At 40.9% G+C, this 19,956-nt stretch overlaps 1 protein-coding gene, 1 non-coding gene and 1 pseudogene across 2 annotated transcripts; 1 reads left to right on the top strand and 2 right to left on the bottom strand.

Moving 5' to 3' along the window:
• Positions 1-69: 69 nt before the first annotated feature.
• Positions 70-17,239, top strand: ERH (ERH mRNA splicing and mitosis factor). Its single transcript, XM_032849401.1, has 4 exons — positions 70-243; positions 4,474-4,561; positions 12,913-13,033; positions 16,728-17,239. The coding sequence occupies exons 1-4, from the start codon at positions 85-87 to the stop codon at positions 16,828-16,830; spliced, it is 471 nt and encodes a 156-aa protein (XP_032705292.1). The 5' UTR covers positions 70-84; the 3' UTR covers positions 16,831-17,239.
• LOC116862222 lies at positions 10,391-10,970 on the bottom strand (annotated as a pseudogene).
• Positions 13,927-14,034, bottom strand: LOC116862226. Its single transcript, XR_004381611.1, has one exon. It is a non-coding gene; the product is annotated as a U6 spliceosomal RNA (small nuclear RNA).
• Positions 17,240-19,956: the final 2,717 nt, after the last annotated feature.

A 19,956-nucleotide genomic window follows, 5' to 3' on the forward strand; every position in this document is an offset into this window, starting at 1 on the left:
AGTTGCGCAGTAATTCCCTGTGTAGCTCATCGCCCTTATCCAAGATGGCTGAGACAGAGTCAGTATCCGCTCTAGCTGCCGGAAATGTATGCGCCTCTATGGTCCAAAAGGCTCTTTCGCGGTGCGTTTCTGACGACTTCCGGCGGCTCCTCTCGCGGGGATTGGCTGTTGGCGGCGTTGCGGCTAAGCTCGTGTGCGGCGGCGGTGTCGGCAGCGGCTGCAGCGAGAGAGTTTGGCGCGATGGTGAGAAAGGCCTCAGCGGCTCCCCGATTCCCCGGCCTTTGGGGAGATCCCAACCCTATACATCTTTTCCCCACCCCATCCAGGTTGAGCGTGCAGCTCCCTGGCCCACCAGTTTGTGACTGGACCCTTCCCCTTCCCGCGGCGGACACGCTTGGCCTGGCACTAGGCCCCGGAGCCCGGGTCCGCCCTGCGTTTGCGCGCCCGCCTGCGGGCTCCGGCGAGCCGTGCGGTGTGGAGGATGCGCTTTGTCCCAGTTGCTCCTTGGTAGAGGCAGGCGTGGGGATGCTGCTCTTTCCCTCCATACTCCCTGGCCCAGTGTGGGAACAATGGCCGAGGGATGTCTGACAAACCTGTCCCCAGAGCTGACAGATTGAGTGTACTACACCCAGCGTGTGGGCCGGGAGGGATCGTCTTTGCTTTGTGTGTGCTTTCTCAACTCCTCTCTTTTGCTTTTCTGTGCTCTGCCTTTAAATATACACGTAACGTGTTTTTCTCTTTTTCAAGACCCCAGTTGCCTGATCTGGCCTTTCTCCCAGCCCTCAGTCTTGTTCGTACTCATTCTCTTGGGACTGAAAGCGGAAAAGATAGGCTTAGCTGAGGGTTCCAGGTTCCTTCAGATCTGATCGGGGTGGTAGTGGAGTGAGTGGGTATTTTGTTTGCATTTTTTATTATATTTCACCAAAAAGGAGATGGTCCACAGGGATCATGAGGAATCATGGCTACTTCCACACTTCAGCTTTCGTTTTCTGATTGCTGCAGTTACTGTTAACAAGTTACACAGCTGTTGTTCGCACGGAACTTTTTGAGGTTGTACTTTTCTGAGTTGAGACGTTTCAGTGTTTGATCAAGCATGGTTTCCCAGAGAACCACCAGGAGTTAAGAGACTGGGTTTCCAGTTCTTCTTTTGTGGTAACTAACAATGTGACCTTGGACAAGTGTTTTCATCTGAGTTTCCTTCTTTCCCTGCCTTTTATGTCACTATTTGGTATTGTGTTTTGATGCTTAAAATCTCAGGAAGTGACTGCAATTAATAACCCATTCTTATTGGGCAAATATCAGTGATAATTCCTTCTCAATCCAAGTAGCATTAAAAATTAGAATTTGTGTATAAAACAAATAATTATTGGTTCAATGATCTTTTTTTTTTTTAAGATTTTATTTATTTATTTGACAGACAGATCACAAGTAGGCAGAGAGAGGGGGGAAGCAGGCTCCCTGCTGAGCAGAGAGCCCGACGTGGGGCTCCATCCCAGGACCCGGAGACCATGACCCAAGCCCAAGGCAGAGGAGTTAACCCACTGAGTCACCCAGGCACCCCTGGTTCAATGGTCTTAAATACCTTTGGCTTTCTTAAAAATAAAAACTTTAGGTGCAGGAGTTTTTTGGTTTTTATTGTTTTTGTTTTGTTTTGGTAGTTTGGGAGAAGCATTTGAAGCTATGGGCAAATCGTCTATATTGTTTTGTAGCAGTAGAATGATTCTTAGAGTTCATGTGTGTGAGACTTTTAAAAAGTTAGTAACGCAAGATTATTCGTTAAAGTAATTCACTTGTGCCTGGTAATCAGAGAGAATAAGGATTTTGCTAAGGTAATTCTGTATACCTCTTCCTGATTTAGGTTTTGCAATTTTATTTTTCTATTGTGAGAAATTTAAATACCTATGTATATGCTTGTATGTACTTATATTGTGCATATGTATTTGTTTTTTAATAAAACCAAATGGCTTCGAAAATAGCTCCAGAAAGAAGAAGGTGATCAAAACTGATTTGGGAAGTTTTATGATCTTAAAATGTTAATAAGAAAGCACTGCCACTTAAAAATAATCCTCGTTTTGGTTACAGATTTGTAAATTTAGTCATTTTTTTTGTTCTTAGTTTTTAATCCTCGTCTTTGCGTAGTAAGTATTGATAATACTGAGCTTTGTCAGAGGTTCATTTTAAGACTAGATGTAAAAATTAGCGTAGTGAATAGCCATTTCCATATCTTTACTCTTTTAAGTAAATTAGTCCCTCAATTTGCATTAGAATGAGAACAAAATTAATATAGTAGCAACGGGTGTGGCTAATGTACAGAGCGAGAGCCATACTGCTGGAATGCTAGTGTGGTTTCTGTAAAATTATTTTCTTCTCAACATGTGACCCCCATCATAACTACTGTTTTTTGAGTACGTGACTTAGAAAAAATGCTGTGTAACAATCTAATAAAAGGCTTTCTGTGGTTTATAATGCCTGTTTAACAAAGGCCTTGACTGCTCAGGTCATTATAGGTGAAAATTACCCTTCATCTCTTGTCACCAACGTCTATTTTTATCTCACAACCTCTCATACTTTTCATCAGGGGCGCCTGGTGGCTCAGTCGTTAAGCGTCTGCCTTCAGCTCAGGTCATGATCCCCCCGTCCTGGGACTGAGCCCTACATTGGGTTCTCTGCTCCTCGGGAAGCCTGCTTCTCCCTCTTCCCTCTCGCTGTCACTTTCTCTCTGTCAAATAAATAAATAAAATCTTTGGGGGGAAAAAAGGTTTTCATCAGAGTGAGTTGGTTCTTGATCGGGAGGGAGGAATATGAACAATTTATTTGCTTTTTATATAGTGTTCAGAGTACTGGGTTTTTTTGATGCTTATTCAGAAACTCTAGGCCTCAACTATTCAGTTCCAATATCTTGATGCTTAAAAATGCTTATCACTTCAGAACAGCTTGGGGGACCTGCCATAAAGGATTTTTGGGACCCCAAAAAGTAAAAGAGAAAAATATGAATAGTTGGAGGATTGTGTTTACAGTGAGGTTGCATCATACTTGGATTTAATTAATTGACCTTACACACTTGGCAAAAGATTGGAAGGGGCCATAATTTCAATAGACCGGTAGTTGGAGACATTTTTGGTTGTCACAGTCTTGTGCAGGAAGGAGCAGGGGGTTCAAGTGCTACGGTATTTAGTGGGAATGAGCCAGGGATGCTTCTAAACATCCTGCAATGCACCGGACTCTGCCTCTGTAAGGGGAGCCCTTCAAGCCCAGATTGTATTAAGTGCAGAGATTGAGAAACTGTGAAATAGACCCACTAACAAAAATGTGTCCCCCACTGAGCAGGATGAGGTGGAAGATGTTAAGTCTGTCTGCTGTTGGAGGCATATTCACAGTTATCACAGTGTGGTCATCTATTTTGTGGGATTCTAGTGTTTAAAATTTGTGATTTGGGGCACCTGCGTGGCTTATCGGGTTAAAGCCTCTGCCTTCGGCTCAGGTCACGATCCCCTGGGATTGAGCCCCATGTTGGGCTCCCTGCTCGGTGGGCCTGCTTCTTCCTCTCCCTCTGCCTGCTGCTCAACACTGCTGTGCTCTCTGTCAAATAAATGAATAAAATCTTTTTTTTTTTTTAATGTGGTTTTGAGACTCTAAGGTGAGTCATCTACTGGGTGAATAGTTTAATGGTTTTTCTAGGGTAATGTTAACTCTATTAATTTTATACTGCCCATTTATCTTCTGCCTTCACGCTGGAGTCTAAGTCCTGGCTAAGAGGTGACTCCACTGTTGTGCCAAGGTTGGAAAAAACATAAATCAGATCCAGTGCTTACAGTCATAATAGTGTTTCTCCTTTTCTACTTTTATCAGCTTCCAACTGAGTTTTTATTTTTTATTTTTTTTTAAGATTTTATTAATTTATTTGACAGAGAGAGATCATAAGTAGGCAGAGAGGCAGGCGGAGAGAGAGGGGAGGAAGCAGGCTCCCCGCCAAGCAGAGAGCCCAATGCGGGGCTCAATCCCAGGACCCTGGGATCATGACCTGAGCCTAAGGCAGAGGCTTTAACCCACTGAGCCACCCAGGCACCCCCATCTGAGTTTTTATTAAGAGACTTAATAAGGCTAGAGATAGAAAGTGACCAGTAGAGATAGAAAACTAAGTGCGTTTATGATCTGGCTGGGGAGAATGATAGGAAAGAAAAAAACAGTACAACGTAGTTTATGCTGAATGCTTACATGCAGTAGGTCCAGCAGTTGGAGAAAGCAGCCCTTAAGGACTTGGAGACCTTACAGAGAAGAGACCTTAGGGAGAAGCTGGCAGTCCACCTTCTGACACCACACTTGCACAAAGGCATAAATGTAGGACGAGCACCCTAATTAATAATGTTTTAATAACCAATGGTCATTGTGTCATGGCTGAGGATTTTACATCATACTATGAATTTCTCAAATATGAGTTGGAAATTTATGTTGAAATCACTTTTCCCCCTGCAGTCTCACACCATTTTGCTGGTACAGCCTACCAAGAGGCCAGAAGGCAGAACTTACGCTGACTATGAATCTGTGAATGAATGCATGGAGGGTGAGTTTAAACACTAATCAAGAGTTTTTATTTTTGTTTTCCTGACATTCACATTAGAACATGTCTCATTTAGGAACTGGGCTTGTTTTTTCTCCAGACTTCTTGAATTATTAATTTGAACAGGGACGGAAGATATTAAGGACCTTATTTGTTGAATGTTCAAGCATTGATTATATATATTATCTTTCTGCTGCAAATATTTTTTTATCCAGCTCATGATTACAATGAATGACTTTCTGAAGCCTCCCTTTGTTATGTTAATATCCCATTGTTTATTGTGATATGTAAATATCAGTTACTCCTTATGTATTGTGGTTAAACTCAAGCACTAGAGAGTTGTTAAGACAGGCTCTAGGGATATCTTCAGAACCTATTAGTCTGGTCATTGAACAAATAACCATTAAAAGTTGTTGAGGTTTGGTTATACTCCATCAGAGTGTTAGAAACTAAAAATTAGCTCAGAGAATAAAAGCAAATGGAACCAAGTAAGTATAATTTATTGTGCATTTGATAAGCTGACACCACCCTGAAGGGAACTATTAGCCCTTAACGTTTCTTTACTCAGTAAACCATTAGATGAGAGGGTATAGATTGGATCATCACAAATTGGATTCATCCTTACATTTAATCATCATATCAAGTAAACCAGTTGTGCACATTCTGCACCCTTTTTTAGCAAGTTGTCCATTATTTATTTCTTCCTATAAAGCTTTTATATTCTGTTTTTGCTGCTGGGCATGTCTCTGAATTTATTGATTATCCAAAACTAACTGGGTTAGCCTTAAAATCTGTCCTTATAAAGCCAACAATGGGTAGATCTGTGGGAAAAAAAAACTAGTAATAATTAGAGACATCTAGGTAGTTGGCACCATGCCTTCCTGATTGCAGATTCTCTTAATTTTAAAAGAAGAGCAGCTCTTATTCTTCCTTCCTTTTCAGGACCCTTTCTCTGCTGACCATTATGGTGGACTTTGTGCATGTGCTGCCTTGGCACATTAGGGCCTTAACTATATTACCATGTCTTCGCTTCTGCAGTACCCTGCCAACCTATGCTGATTTTAGTGAAGCCTATTTTTTTCTTTTTAATTAATGCGCTTTATTTCTAGAGTAGTTTAAGATTTACAGAAGAAAACAGAAAATACAAAGTTCCCATGTACTTCCTTTCCCCACCTCCACAGTTTCCCCCATTAATAAGACCTTGGTGTGGTATGTTTGTTACAGTTGATAAACCCAATATTTTTTTTAAGGATTATTTATTTGAGAGAGAGCATGCAAGCACAAGCAGGGGGTGGGGCAGAGGGAGAAGCGGACTACCTGCTGAGCAGGGAGCCGGACATGGGGCTTGATTCCAGGACCCTGAGATCATGACCTGAGCCAAAGGCAGATGCTTAACCAACTGAGTCACCCAGGTGCCCCATGAACCCAGTGTGGATACAGTGACTAACTAAAGTCTGTTATTATTACTAACTAAAGTCTACTATTAACTAAAGTCTGTCATTATTAACTAAAGCTCATTCTTAATGTTGTACAGTTCTTTGGGTTTGACCAAATGCATAACATATACCTATTGGTACAGTATCCTACAGAACAATTTTCAATTACCCTAAAAATCCCTGTCTCAATCTGTTCATCCCTCCTCCCCAGTTCACCCTTTGCCTCTGACAACTGTTGGTCTAACTATCACCTCCTTAGTTTTGCCTTTTCCAGAATGTCATAGAATTGGAATCATTACTATATGTAGCCCTTTCAGACTGGCTTATTTCACTCAGCAGTATGCATTTGAGGTTCTTCCATGTCTTTTTAAATTAATAGATTTAGTTTCTTTCCAGTAGTTGTAAGTTTATAGGAAAGTTGAAAAGTACAAAGAATTCCATCACACCCTTTCTTCTCTACCTTGTCCTTCTAGTTTCCCCTACCACTTACCTCCTGTTTCACTGTGGTACATTAGTTACAATTGTAGAACCAGTACTGATATGTTATTATTGACTAAAAGGCCATAGTTTACATTAGTGTCCAGCCTTTGCTTCAGACATTTTATGGGTTTTGGCTTATATAATCACAGGCATCTATCATTTACTGACCTAAAAATCTCTAGTGCTTCACCTGTTCCTTCCCCTAAACTTCTGGCAGCCACTGATCTGTTTAATGTCTCCGTAGCATCACCACCTGTCCAGAATGTCATGTAGTTGAAGTTCTACAGTGTACAGCTTTTTCAAGTTGGCTTTTTCACAAAATAGTGGTTTTTTGTTTGTTTTTAAAGAATTAATTAATTAATTAATTAGAGCACAAGCCAGGGGAGGGGCAGAGGGAGAGAGACAAGCAGACTCCCTGCAGAGCAGGGATTCTCAGGGCCCTGAGACCATGATCTGAGCCGAAGTCAGACATTTAACCAGTGGAGCCACCCAGGTGCCCCCAAGAGAGTGTACTTTTAAGAATCTTCAGTATCTTTTGATGGCCTGAAAGCTCTTTTCTTTTTATTGCTGAGTGATCCATCATTTGGAAATACCACAGTTTGGTTATCCATTTACCTACTGAAGGACATAGTGATTGCTTCTGGTATTGGCAGTTATGATAAAGCTGCTACAAACATTTGAGTGCAGGTTTCTGTGTGGACCTATTTTCAGCCCCTTTGGGTAAATACTGAGGAATGTGATTGTTGCATCATATGGTAAGATTGTGTTTAACTTTGTAAAAAGCTGACAAACTGTCTTCAGATGTGGCTGTACCATGCTGCATCCTCACCAGCATCCTCACCCTCACCAATGGGAATGAGAATCCCCATTGCTCCACATCCTTCACAGCATTTGGTGCTGTCATTGTTTCGGATGTCTGTCATTCTAATAGGTAGATAGTGATACCTCGTTTTAATTTGTAGTTTTCTAAAGACATGATGTTGAGTATCTTTTCATCATGCTTATTTGCCATCTGTTTATCTTCCTTGGTGAGCTATCTGTTCAGATCCCTTGCCCACTTTTTAATTGAGGTGTTTGTTTTTTTTGATTGATGAGTTTTATGAGTTCTTTGTATATTTTGGATGCTAGTCCTATATCAGATATATGTTTTGCGGAGATTTTCTCTCAGTCTGTGGCTTGTCTTTTCACTTTCTTAATAGTGCCCTTTGAAGCACAAAAGGTTTAAATTTTGATGAACTCCAATTTATTTTTTTTCTTCTAATGGTTTTGGTGCCATATCTGAGAATCCATTGCCTTGTTCAAAGTCATGAAAATCTGTGCCTGTATTTTCTTTCAGGAGTGTTATAGTTTGGGCTCTTACAGTTAAGTCTCTGGGCCATTTATGATGTGAAGTGTGGGCCCAACTTTATTCTTTTGCATGTGACTCTCCAGCTGTCATAGCACCATTTGTTGAAAAGACTGTTCTTTCTTTTCAAGTTTTGTCTTTGTATCCTGGTCAAAAAGCAATTGACTGGGGCACCTGGGTGGCTCAGTGGGTTAAATAAAGCCTCTGCCTTCTGCTCAGGTCATGATCCCAGAGTCCTGGGATCAAGCCCCACGTCGGGCTCTCTGCTCATCAGGGAGCCTGCTTCCCCCTGTCTCTCTCTGCCTGCCTCTCTGCCTACTTGTGATCTCTGTCTGTCAAATAAATTAAAAAATCTTAAAAAAAAAAGAAAAAAGAAATTGACTATAAATGTGAGGGTTTATTTGCGGACCCTCTTTTCTTTTCCATTGATCTATATACCCATACTTAATGTAGAAGCAGTACTACACTCTTTGTTACTGTAGTTTCATAGTAAGTTTTGAAATTGGTAATTGTGAGTCTTCCATCTTTGTTCTTTTTCAAGATCCTTTGGGTTATCCTGGGCTTCTTGTATTTTCATATCAAATTTAAGATCAGCTTGTCAATTTCCGCAAAACTGGGTTGGATTTTGATAGAGATTACATTGAATTTATAGATCATTTTGGAGGTCATTACCATCTTCTTTTTTTTTTTTTTTTTTTTAAGATTTATTTATTTATTAGAGAGCATGAGTGGGGGTGGGGAGCAGATTCCTTGCTGAACCAGGAGACTGATGAGGGGCTCAGATCTCAGAACCCTGAAATCGTGTCCTGAGCCGAAATCAAGAGTTGGATGCTTAAATGACCCACCCAGGTGTCCCTGTGGAGCATTACCATCTTAATATTAAGTCTCATGATCCATGAATACTAGATCTTCAAATACTTGAAATCTTTACTTTCAGTAAATGTAGAAAACTACATTTTGTAGTTTTCAGTGTATGTTCTGTGCTTTTTTCATTAAATTTATTCCAAAGAATTTTATTTTATTTCAAGATTTTATTTATTTATTTGACACACAGAGAGACAGATTACAAGTAGGCAGAACAGCAGGCAGAGAGAGAGGGGAGAAGCAGGCTTCCTGCTGAGCAGGGAGCCTGATGCAGGGATCCATCCCAGGACCCTGAGATTATGACCTAGGCCGAAGGCAGAGGCTTAACCCACTGAGCCACCCAGGCGTCCCCCCCCCCCCCACCGCCAAAGAATTTTATTTTTTGATGCTGTTGTACATGGAGCTGTTTTCTTTTTTCTTTTCTTTTCTTTTTTTTTTTTTAAGATTTTATTTATTTATTTGACAGAGATCACAAGCAGGCAGAGAGAAAGGGAAGCAGGCTGGATATAAAAAGTCGAGAGTTAGAGTGTCATGAAGCAGCAGTGATTTAATGACTAGAGGTAAAAGGAACAAACAGGTGTTTGAACAAAGTCTGACATTCTTTTTTTCTTTCTTTTTTATTTATTTATTTATTTATTTATTTGACAGACAGAGATCACAAGTAGGCAGAGAGGCAGGCAGAGAGAGAGGAGGAAACAGGCTCCCGGCTGAGCAGAGAGCCCGATGCGGGGCTCGATCCCAGGACCCTGGGATCATGACCTGAGCTGAAGGCAGAGGCTTTAACCCACTGAGCCACCCAGGCGCCCCAAAGTCTGACATTCTTAACACATTTTATTACATTGGTTGGAATGCTCTAAATCCATGAAAGCCTTTGAGAAAATCTTCAATTCCCAACCCTTTAAAAAAGTGTGTTGAGCTCCGTGCCCCCCCAACCCCGAAAAAGAGAAAAAGAAAAAGAAGACAAAATAGAGAATTAATGATCTGGACAGATATACAACAGCATGCCTTAGTTCCTCTCATATCCCCAACTGCTATCTGTGATGAAGAATTCTCAGAAAGCAGATGTTTTAAAAATTCATATACAATCTCACCAGTGTAAAAAACCATAACAACACTGATCTGGTGCCTCAGCTCACTCCTTGCTGACCATTTTTTAAAATTCCTAAGGTGTAGTTATACATTTCACATGCGTTTGTGAGATATGTAAACATTATGTTTATATCCCATGAGTCAAGCTGAAGGTTTCCTAAATACCGTGTGGCACTAGAAACGTCCTGTTGTATCAAGTCAGTATTAGTATTAAGCGAATGGATTCTACAATGAAATACCATAGACATTTACTGAAAACCAGTATGAAAGTCTGGCCTGGGAAGACCAGAGCAGAAATATGCCATTTTCTTGATTTAAGATGGTCAAGTGTTTTGTGTGTTTTTTGTTTTGTTTTGTTTTTAAAAAGGCTCTACGCACTGTTTGAGACAAGTATGTATAAGAAGCTTTTCTGTGTGTGCTGACTTTATCATGACAACTCTAGCTGATTCTTTATGAGAGAGTAGGGATACACACCTTCAGCAGTGCACAAGAGAAATAAACTCTGGAAAAGACAATTTCTTGGGTTTCGAAGGACGGTATTCTGGGAAGTACTTCAGAGGAATGGACAGTAATTCCAGGATTATAGCCAGGAAGGACCGGAAGACTTCAGGAGATGCTTCAGCTTCTTCTAGATTTTGAGTGTTGAATAAGCCACTGAAGTGTGAATCTGTATTATCCTTTTCTTTGCAAGAAATTGAATAGCAGCAAATTTCTCTATCCTGAATAGCAGACAGGTTCATTTTTTCAGTTAGCTGTTTCTCATCCAAGGCATTAGGAAGATCTCTCTTGTTTTCCAAGTACTAGCACTGGAATTCCTTGTAATTGTGGTTTATCTAGAAGATTATGTAGTTCATTTTGAGAGGCTTCTATCTTTTCACGATCCGCCGCATCTGTCCTATAAACAATGGCATTGACTCCTCTGCATTACCGTTCCCACATGCTCCGGAATCGGGATTGTCCTCCTATGTCCCAAATCTTTATTGTGATGTTACTTTTAGTTACTTTCTTCATGTTAAAGCCCACTGTGGGTACCATATCTTTGCTGAACTGACCTGACGCGATGACATTGACGGACGAGGGTGGTTTTGCCCGAGTACTGCAGCCCCACCAGCATCGGCTCCATCTCCTCTTTCCAGAAGAGTGCGCGAAACCAGTCCAGCAGGCGGGAGTTGAGCGCCAACATGATGGCTGCCGGGAGGGCAGGAGGACAGCAGCAGCGACGGCTCCCACATGAGCGGGCCGAGGCACACCACTGGCGGACACCCATTTTGCTGATTTTTATTTCCTTTCTACTTCGACCTTTCTGTTCAGTAACTCATGAGTGATCTCTCGGATCACAGTGTGGTGTGCCGTACCAGTCAAAAACCCTAACTCGAGAGCTTTTCATAGATCTTTAGTTGAATATTACTTCTTTTTTTTAATTTTTTTAATTTTTTAAGATTTTACTTATTTATTTATTTGACACAGAGAGAGCACAAGAAGGCAGAGAGGTAGGCAGAGGGGGAGGGAGAAGCAGGCTCCCTGCTAAGCAGAGAGCCCGATGTGGGGCTCAATCCCAGGACCCTGGGATCATGACCCGAGCTGAAGGCAGAGGCTCAACACACTGAGCCACCCAGGCACCCCATACTTTTTTTTTATAATATTACTTTCTATTGGGAAATTTACTAAGTTTATAGGTACATGAAGGACCTGAGTGTAAAGGATAAAACATGTTTTACCAGATGACATTTATTCGCTTGTTCATTCATCATAGTGGTATTAAAAGCATTTGTTAGTGGGAATTGACAGAAAAGGTTATTTTTCCATTGTGTGGGAACAAGAGTATGTCACTGAATAAAAATTAAATAATGTCGGGGCGCCTGGGTGGCTCAGTGGGTTAAAGCCTCTGCCTTCAGCTCAGGTCATGATCCCAGGGTCCTGGGATCGAGCCCCACATCGGGCTTTCTTCTCAGCAGGGAGCCTGCTTCCCCCTCTCTCTGCCTGCCTCTCTGCCTAATTGTGATATCTGTCAAATAAATAAATAAAATCTTTAAAAAAAAATTAATGTCCTCTTTAGATAATTAATGTGTGTTTGCTATCAGTGACTTCGTTCATTTTATTGTTTTTATGATTTATATTTGTGTACTTACATGCACTTACACGTGCTAATAATGCTTTTATATGCACCGTTTTGCAAAACCTTCACTATAGCTCCATCAAGAATATTGTTATCCTCACCATTTGACAAGTAGGGTTCTGGGGACGGAGTCGTTAGTAAAGGACAGAGCTAGAATTCAAGTCTCTGAATCCAGAGTCCCGTCTCTTAAGTAAAGTACTCTTAACATAATCTCTTCCTGGGTGCCAGTTTTTTGTTCATTTGTTTTTGCATTGTATCAAAATTTGAAAGCGGGATAGAAAAGCCTGTTTGTCATCCTTCATTCCCAAATGTGCTGTTTTTCTTTATTTATTCTGAGTCTTTAGGAATATTTGTTTATTGAAAAACCTGGTAAGACCCACACTGTCATCACTTGTTTGAACTCTCATATGACAAGCTTTTAAAGTTCTTTTAGAACTAGTGGCTTGAAGTAATCATTTTATTATTAAGGCATAAAATACTGAACATTCTGGCAAATAGATAAAATTAAAAGAAATTTGCTAGTGCCAAACTAAAACGAAAGTGACCAACTTACTGTTCTTTTCCAAGCCTAACTTTTTTTTTTCTTTAAGATTTCATTTATTTATTTACTTACTTATTTGTCAGAGAGAGAGTAAGCGTGTGCACAAGCAGGCGGAGAGGCAGGCAGAGGCGGAGAGAGAAGCAGTAAGCAAGGAGCCCGATGTGAAGCTTGATCCTAGGACCCTGGGATCATGACCTGAGCCGAAGACAGTGGCTTAACCGGCGGAGCCACCCAGGCGTCCCGCTCCCAGCCTAACTTTATAAAAATAAAGTATTATGGAGGTCCCTGACTGGTTCAGTCAATGGAGCACGCGACTCTTGATCTCAGGGTTGTAGGCTCAAGCCCCACATTGGGTGTAGAGATTACTTTAGAAAGTTAAATCCTTAAAAAAATACTATGGCATTGCTATATATTTGTTATATATATGCTGTTCATATCTAAAGTTTATGCAGTTGTAAGATCTTGTTTTTTCTCCTCTCATAGGTGTTTGTAAAATGTATGAAGAACATCTGAAGAGAATGAATCCCAACAGCCCCTCTATCACATATGATATCAGTCAGTTGTTTGATTTTATTGACGATCTGGCAGACCTCAGCTGCCTTGTGTAAGTATTAGCCACCATATCTCTTAAGGTGAATTTTTCTGTTGTTCATCCAGCCGTTTGAGGTGATTTATGGTATTGTGTGGTCACTCTATGCCTGACACTGGTCTTTGCATTTTGACTACTATGTAGTGATATTTCATCTACATATGGCTGGTAAGTTAATTTGGCAACATAAACGGCGCAGGAGAAGCTTGAGAATTTTGCTAATTGATGGCAATTGGTATACAGAGAGAATGCTAAGAAGTTCAAAGTCCTGATCTTGGTTTCTTAAACCAAAGTCATTTGTTTTTTGGGTGGGGTTTTTGGGTTTTTTTGTTTTGTTTTGGGTTTGGTTTGGTTTTAGTTTTTTTGTTTTTTGTTTATTTTTTTTCTCCCTCAAAGTCTTTGTCCTAAAGCAGTTGACTTTGGGTTAAAACTAAGATGACTCTGTTTTCATGACAAAGGAAAAATGAGAATACCTATAATGAGATGATCTTTATACCTTATAATGAGGTGCTTAAATATTACATGCCAGATACTTCCTAGGAGCAAATATGTTTTTGAAATATATATGTCTTACTCACAGGCACTTCATGTGACTCCTGGATTATAGCTGGGGCCCGACCAGGACTTGCTGTTTCACCAGTGACTCCTGTTGAAAACTTGTATTTTGTTGGAATATTTGAGTTTTACTTAGCTAACTCAAAACATTCCAGTGATTGAGGTCTGGTCTTTAATGAAATATATTATTAAAGGGGTTTTTATTTATTGTTTTTTGGTTTTATTTTTTATTTATTTATTTTTTTTTTAAGATTTTATTTGTTTGACAGAGGGAGATCACAAGTAGGCAGAGAGGCAGGCAGAGAGAGAGAGGGAAGCAGGCTCCCTGCCGAGCAGAGAGCCCGATGCAGGGCAAAAATATGGAACGCTTCATGAATTTGCGTGTCATCCTTGTGCAGGGGCCATGCTAATCTTCTCTGTATCGTTCCAGTTTTTAGTATATGTGCTGCCGAAGCGAGCACTGTTTTTTGTTTTTAAAGATTTTATTTATTTAAGAGAGAACATGAGTGACAGCACAACTGAGGGCGAGGGGCAAAGGAAGAGGGTCAAGCAGACGCCCCGCTGAACAGAGTCCTACGCAGGACTCAGTCCCAGGACCCTGAGAACATGACCTGACCTGAAGTCAGATGCTTAACCACCGCCCAGGTGCCCCAGTGTGAAAGCTTTATTGGGGCACCTAGTTGGCTTAGTCAGTTAAGCATCTGACTCTTGATTTTTGTCTCAGGTCATGATCTCAGGGACTCAGGATTGAGCCCTGCATTGGGCTCCGTGCTTAGTGTGGTGTCTGCTTCTCCCTCTTCCTCTGCTCCTCCGCCCCACTGTGCACTTCCCCCACCCCAAATAACTAAATTTTAAGTCTGTCCCGCCCTGATACAGTTCTGAAAAAATTCTGTTCTTGTTTTAGTTCTTCTCCAGTGTTGATATAAATGTTGTAGTCTATTGTACCATATCTGAAGTAGACTAGGTTAACTCTTATTTAATTAGGAAGCACAGAAAAAGAATATTCAGAGAAAATTATTTAACTTTTTTGAATATTTCTCATTATAACAAAAGGAGACTAGTAAGCCTTTAATTTATTTTATTTTGTTAAGCATTTTGTAAAAGTAGAAGATTTATGAATTTTTATTAAACCAGATTCTGACCTTACTATTCAGGGGAAGAATATGATAATGGTATAAAATGTTCCTTCTTTTGAGTTTGTCTGTCATGCCAATAGTTGGAGCATAGATTCCTAGCTCAGTAGTTAAGAGGGAGGACTCTGGTCCAGGAGTGTTTTAAGCTTCCACTGCCTGCCCAAATCACTGAACTAGTAAGTTGCTTGTTCTTTGGTTTCCTCCTTTGTAAAAAGGAGGGCACCTAGGTGGCTCAGTTGGTTAAGCATCTGGTTTGGCTCAAGACATGACCCTAAGGTCCTGAGATCGAGCCCTGCATCAGGCTCCTAGCTCAGCAGGGAGTCTGCTTTTCAGATAAATTTTAAAAAATAGTATCTACTCATAGGGCTGTAATAAGGATTAAGTGAGTTGATTCAGATAAGTACTAATTGATAAATTAGATATTTTGTTTTTCTAAAGTATCCCTAAGGTTGGTGGGTTTTTTAATTTTTTTTAAGGCAAAGTGCATCTTTGTCTCTTGGATGACATGTAGTGTTTCTACCACATGGTGCACATGCCTTTGAGACACTGAAGTGATTTGTATTTGTGCAATCTCCGGTTACTTATGGTCTGCTTTTTTATACTCTAGCCTTAGTTTTTTACCCCCAAAATGATTTTAATGCTTAACCAATCAGATTTCAGTGGTAGGTCACCTGGAAAGTTTGTACTAAGTCTTGTACAGATACCCTGAGTGGTTGGCTATTCATTGATACGTTGGCCTCAGGATGCCTGGAGTCCACTGGAGTCTCATTGCTAATGCCGCCAGTCCTGGCTCTCCTGACCCTCCTCTTCTGATTAGAACTATTTTGAAGCTTGTTACGTCTTCCAGTAATTCTGTACGAGCCTGTAGTATGATTTACTTTAAAAAGCAAATCCTGGGGGCACCTGGGTGGCTCAGTGGGTTAAGCCTCTGCCTTCGGCTCAGGTCATGATCTCGGGGTCTTGGGATCGAGCCCCGCATCGGGCTCTCTGCTTGTTGGGGAGCCTGCTTCCTCCTCTCGCTCTGCCTGCCTCTCTGTCTACTTGTGATCGCTCTCTCTCTGTCAAATAAATAAATAAAATCTTTTAAAAATAAATAAATAAAAAATAAATCCTGAGGCACCTGGGTGGCTGTCAGTTACGCTTCTGTGTTCAGCTCAGGTCATGATCCTGGCTTCCTGGCATTGAGCCTGAGTTGGGCTCCCTGCTCAGCGGAGAGTCTGCTTCTCCCTCTCTGCTTCTTCCCTTGCTTGTGCACTCGTGTGCGCACTCTCTTTCAAATAAATAAACTCTTTTTTTTTTTAAAAGAGGGGGAAATCCTGAGATATCTCTTAAAAGATTTCCTTAACACTTTATAGGGAAGAAGTCTTCATAGTAGTAACATGTTTTTTTAAGATGTTTTAGTTAATTCTAAAGAAATTCAGCAAATCTCAAGTTTGTGCCAGTGTTTGGTTTTTGTATTTTAATAATAAAGAAACCATAAAAATAAAGAAACCATAGATAGGAGAAAGAACACACAGTTTCTGGTCATACTATGTCAAGAAGTAGATGTGTAACACATTGAGCATTTAACTTAAGGTTTCCAGACCTTGGTTTCTTTTTCTGCTGTAAAATTGTATTTGGTGGTCTAAAGTTCACATCACTTAAAATTCAACAGTGATGTGAGTGGCTCTTTTTATGTTTTCATTAAGTTCATGTATAAACATGCCCACCTGTACCATCATGGGGCAGTTATAATTTAGGGTTTTAAAAACACAACAGTAGGGTGCTTGGATGGCTCAGTGGGTTAAGCCTTCTGCCTTTGGCTCAGGTCATGATCTCAGGGTCCTGGGATCGAGCCCCACATCGGGCTCTCTGCTCAGCAGGGAGCCTGCTTCCCCCCTCTCTCTGCCTGCTGCTCTGCCTACTTGTGTTCTCTCTCTATCAAATAAATAATAAATAAATAACTTTTTAAAATAAATAAATAAAAACACAGCACAATAGTAATTGACTATTATAACTATTTCTACCTTTCTGTCTCTCAGTTACCGAGCTGATACCCAGACATACCAGCCCTATAACAAAGACTGGATTAAAGAGAAGATCTATGTGCTCCTTCGTCGGCAGGCTCAACAGGCCGGGAAATAGTTGAGTTGGAAGCAGTAGGGGGATGGGGGTGGGCTTGGAACACAGGTGTGTACAGCGTGCTGTAGTGGAAGTTTTGTATTATAGTAATCCTGTTTCCATTTTGGTATACTCCAGCCAGGATTGAATGTATTAGATGAAATGTGAGAATCTTGTTCAATCTGAAACCCCCTTTGCCCCCTTCCCTCCCACCTTTTTTTTTTTTTACTTAAACATTCTTATGATAATTTAGATGGAGGTTGTTTGTCAGTTAATGTTGGTTCCAATCCTTCAAACTGTTCATATCTGCTTATAACATTCACTGTACTAACCCTTCTTCAGGTTGGGGTGGGGGGGTGGTGACAGTTTAGTTATGTCCTCAAGATAAAGTCTTAGTGAAAAAAATGAATAAATGTTCTTTAGTTATATTTTCCCCTTGAGTGTTTTTTTTCTTGGTCTCTGAACACTGAATTTCCTTAGAAGGCATCAGTTTCAAAACCATTAGGCTGCCACACAAAGAATTTGGAGAAACCTTATATGTATGTGTTGAGTACATTTCACTGTGGTTTATGTGACGCTAACAAGCTTTCCCCTCCTTTTTCCAGGCTAATAAGTAAGTCTTGATTGTAGCTCCAAGGTTTGTACTTGTTATTGATGCAAATGTTATGCAGGGTTTTTCTGGTGACCTAGCGTGTCTGCAGCAGCAGCCAGGTTAGTTCTTAGTTTTGGTAATGTACTCTTTCTGGGAGGTTCTTGTGCCCTTCTCATAGTCTTCAGCAGTTAAACACTATTTACCACTCCTGTATGAAAGTGTGAGGATGACGGAAAGACCAAAGAAAAGGACAAGATAATCTTGCTTTTTTAATGGAAAGAGTGTTGATCTCATTGTGACTCGAACATACACTGTACTGTACCAGTCATCCCAAATGTGCAAACATTCCCCAAGTCTTCTGTTCTCACACTTCACCAAGAGTCAGTATCTTTACACACTCCCTAAGATTGGCATTTTCTTTGGAGGCTTTGTGATCGGCCTTCCCCATGTCCCTAGCCCTACTTCCACGTTAGAGCCTTAACTATTTTTCTTATTTTATGCAGAATGAAATTCTGAGTTCGTAGTTTTGTGTGCTCACTTTATCTGTAGATTAGTTTTTCTATTAAGAAATGTCATCACTGGGGCACCTGGGCGGCACAAAAGTTAAGCGGCTGACTTTGATTCAGGTCGTGATCCCAGGGTCCTGGGATCGAACCTCCTGTTGGGCTCCTGCTTGGCAGGGAGACTGCTTCTCCCTCTTCCTCTGCCTGCTGCTCTGCCTACTTGTGCTCTCTATCAAATAAATAAATAAAATCTTATTTAAAAAAAATGTCATCACTGTACCAAAGGATCATTAAAATTAGGGTGCTTGGGGGCAGTGGGGTGGCTCAGTCATTAGGTATCTGCCCCCAACTCAGGTCATGATCCCGGGGTCCCTGCTGAGCAGGAGCCTCCCTGCTACTCCCTCTCCCACTTTGCCTGCCTGTGCTCCCTCTCTTGCTGGTCTCTGTCAAATAAATAAAATCTTTTTTAAAAAATTAGGGTGCTTGGCATGCCTGGGTGGTTCAGTCGGTTAAGTGTCTACCTTTGCCTCATCACTGATCCCTGAAGTCTGGGGATCAAGCCCCACATCGGGCTCTCTGTTCAGCAGGGAGTCTGCTTCTCCCTCTGCTCCTCCCTGCTTGTGCTCTCTCTCTCTCTCAAAGTCTTCTAAAAAATAAAATTGAATTAAGGGGCATAACTTAGTAAGTTACATATAGCTGTGGTTAATATTTCACTGTGAATCAGCCAAATTTTAAAGCTTAAATGTTCTCAGTGAAAAAGGAAGAGATCTGGGCGCCTGGGTGGCTCAGTGGGTTGAGCCGCTGCCTTCGGCTCAGGTCATGATCTCAGGGTCCTGGGATCGAGTCCCGCATCGGGCTCTCTGCTCAGCAGGGAGCCTGCTTCCCTCTCTCTCTCTCTCTCTCTGCCTGCCTCTCCATCTACTTGTGATCTCTGTCTGTCAAATAAATAAATAAAATCTTAAAAAAAAAAAAAAAGAGATCCAACAGTAAGTCAGATTGTCTTGCTTTTCATTTGGTCTATCCTGCCAATATAGTTTTATTTCTGTAACAGATGTGATCTTGGCTTCAGTTTTTGGAAAAAAACTCTAGAGCACATCTGGAGGGAATGGGACCCCTTGATACTCAGATATAATACAGTTTCTATTATTGGGCTTACAGAGGAAAGTACTATTTTCTAAGGGAAGTGGAAAACCTCTGAGTCCTAGATTTTGGGTGATGAGAGCAAAAGGGAGGGAAGCAGTATTTCGGATCATATTTTATAAGGCTTAAGGAAGAATAGGACTGGAGTAAATGTGGAACTAGACATTTACGTCCAGAATCACACAGAAAAGGAACAGAAGGAGACTTTCACCGTGGAGGTAAAGTCTGATAAAACCTTCAGTGGTTTGGCCAAGCTATAGCTACCGTTCCCCTCTTGTTAAGAGTTGGTATATTGATTGGCCTTTTCCTAACCACAAGGAATACAGGTCTGATTACTGTTCATACAATAATATTTCACATTACCACCTACAAGTGAAACCTACAGACAAATTACAAAATCCTTGATTCTCTTCTCCATCTTATTTTATATACCTGAGCATTTCTAAGATACTTCTTGACAATGTTCCTTCTCTCAGCATGTGATCTAAAAGGTTAAAGGAGTGTAAAAGGGGGATTTTAACTCTCTCACTTCACTGGCAGTTCTTGGGTTAAAATATTTGCAGCACCTTACTAAATGCCTTGGGCGTTGCTTGGACAAGTTATGCATCTTACTCCTGTCATTTGCTTTGGGACTGCTGGGGCCTGTTTTCCTTCCAGCAGCAGACCAGACAGGGTTAGAAGGAGCGTGGGGCAGTTCTTAGTATGACATCAGCCTCATAACAGTTTGGCCCTTCCTTTATCAAACTTGTTTTTACTAATTTTTCAAAGATCAGAATGAGAATCGGCAAAAATAAATGAACTGTTAAATTTCATTACGTTTGTACAGGTACATTTAGAAGAAAGATGATTAATTTGTGTGTTGGTGTAAAGCTCCTAACATTACCCCTTAGACATAACATTTCCTACTTAGGAAAC

The sequence above is a fragment of the Lontra canadensis genome, unplaced genomic scaffold (assembly GCF_010015895.1).
Source record: "Lontra canadensis isolate GAN:19392208 unplaced genomic scaffold, GSC_riverotter_1.0 scaffold227, whole genome shotgun sequence".
NCBI classification, from domain to species: domain Eukaryota; kingdom Metazoa; phylum Chordata; class Mammalia; order Carnivora; family Mustelidae; genus Lontra; species Lontra canadensis.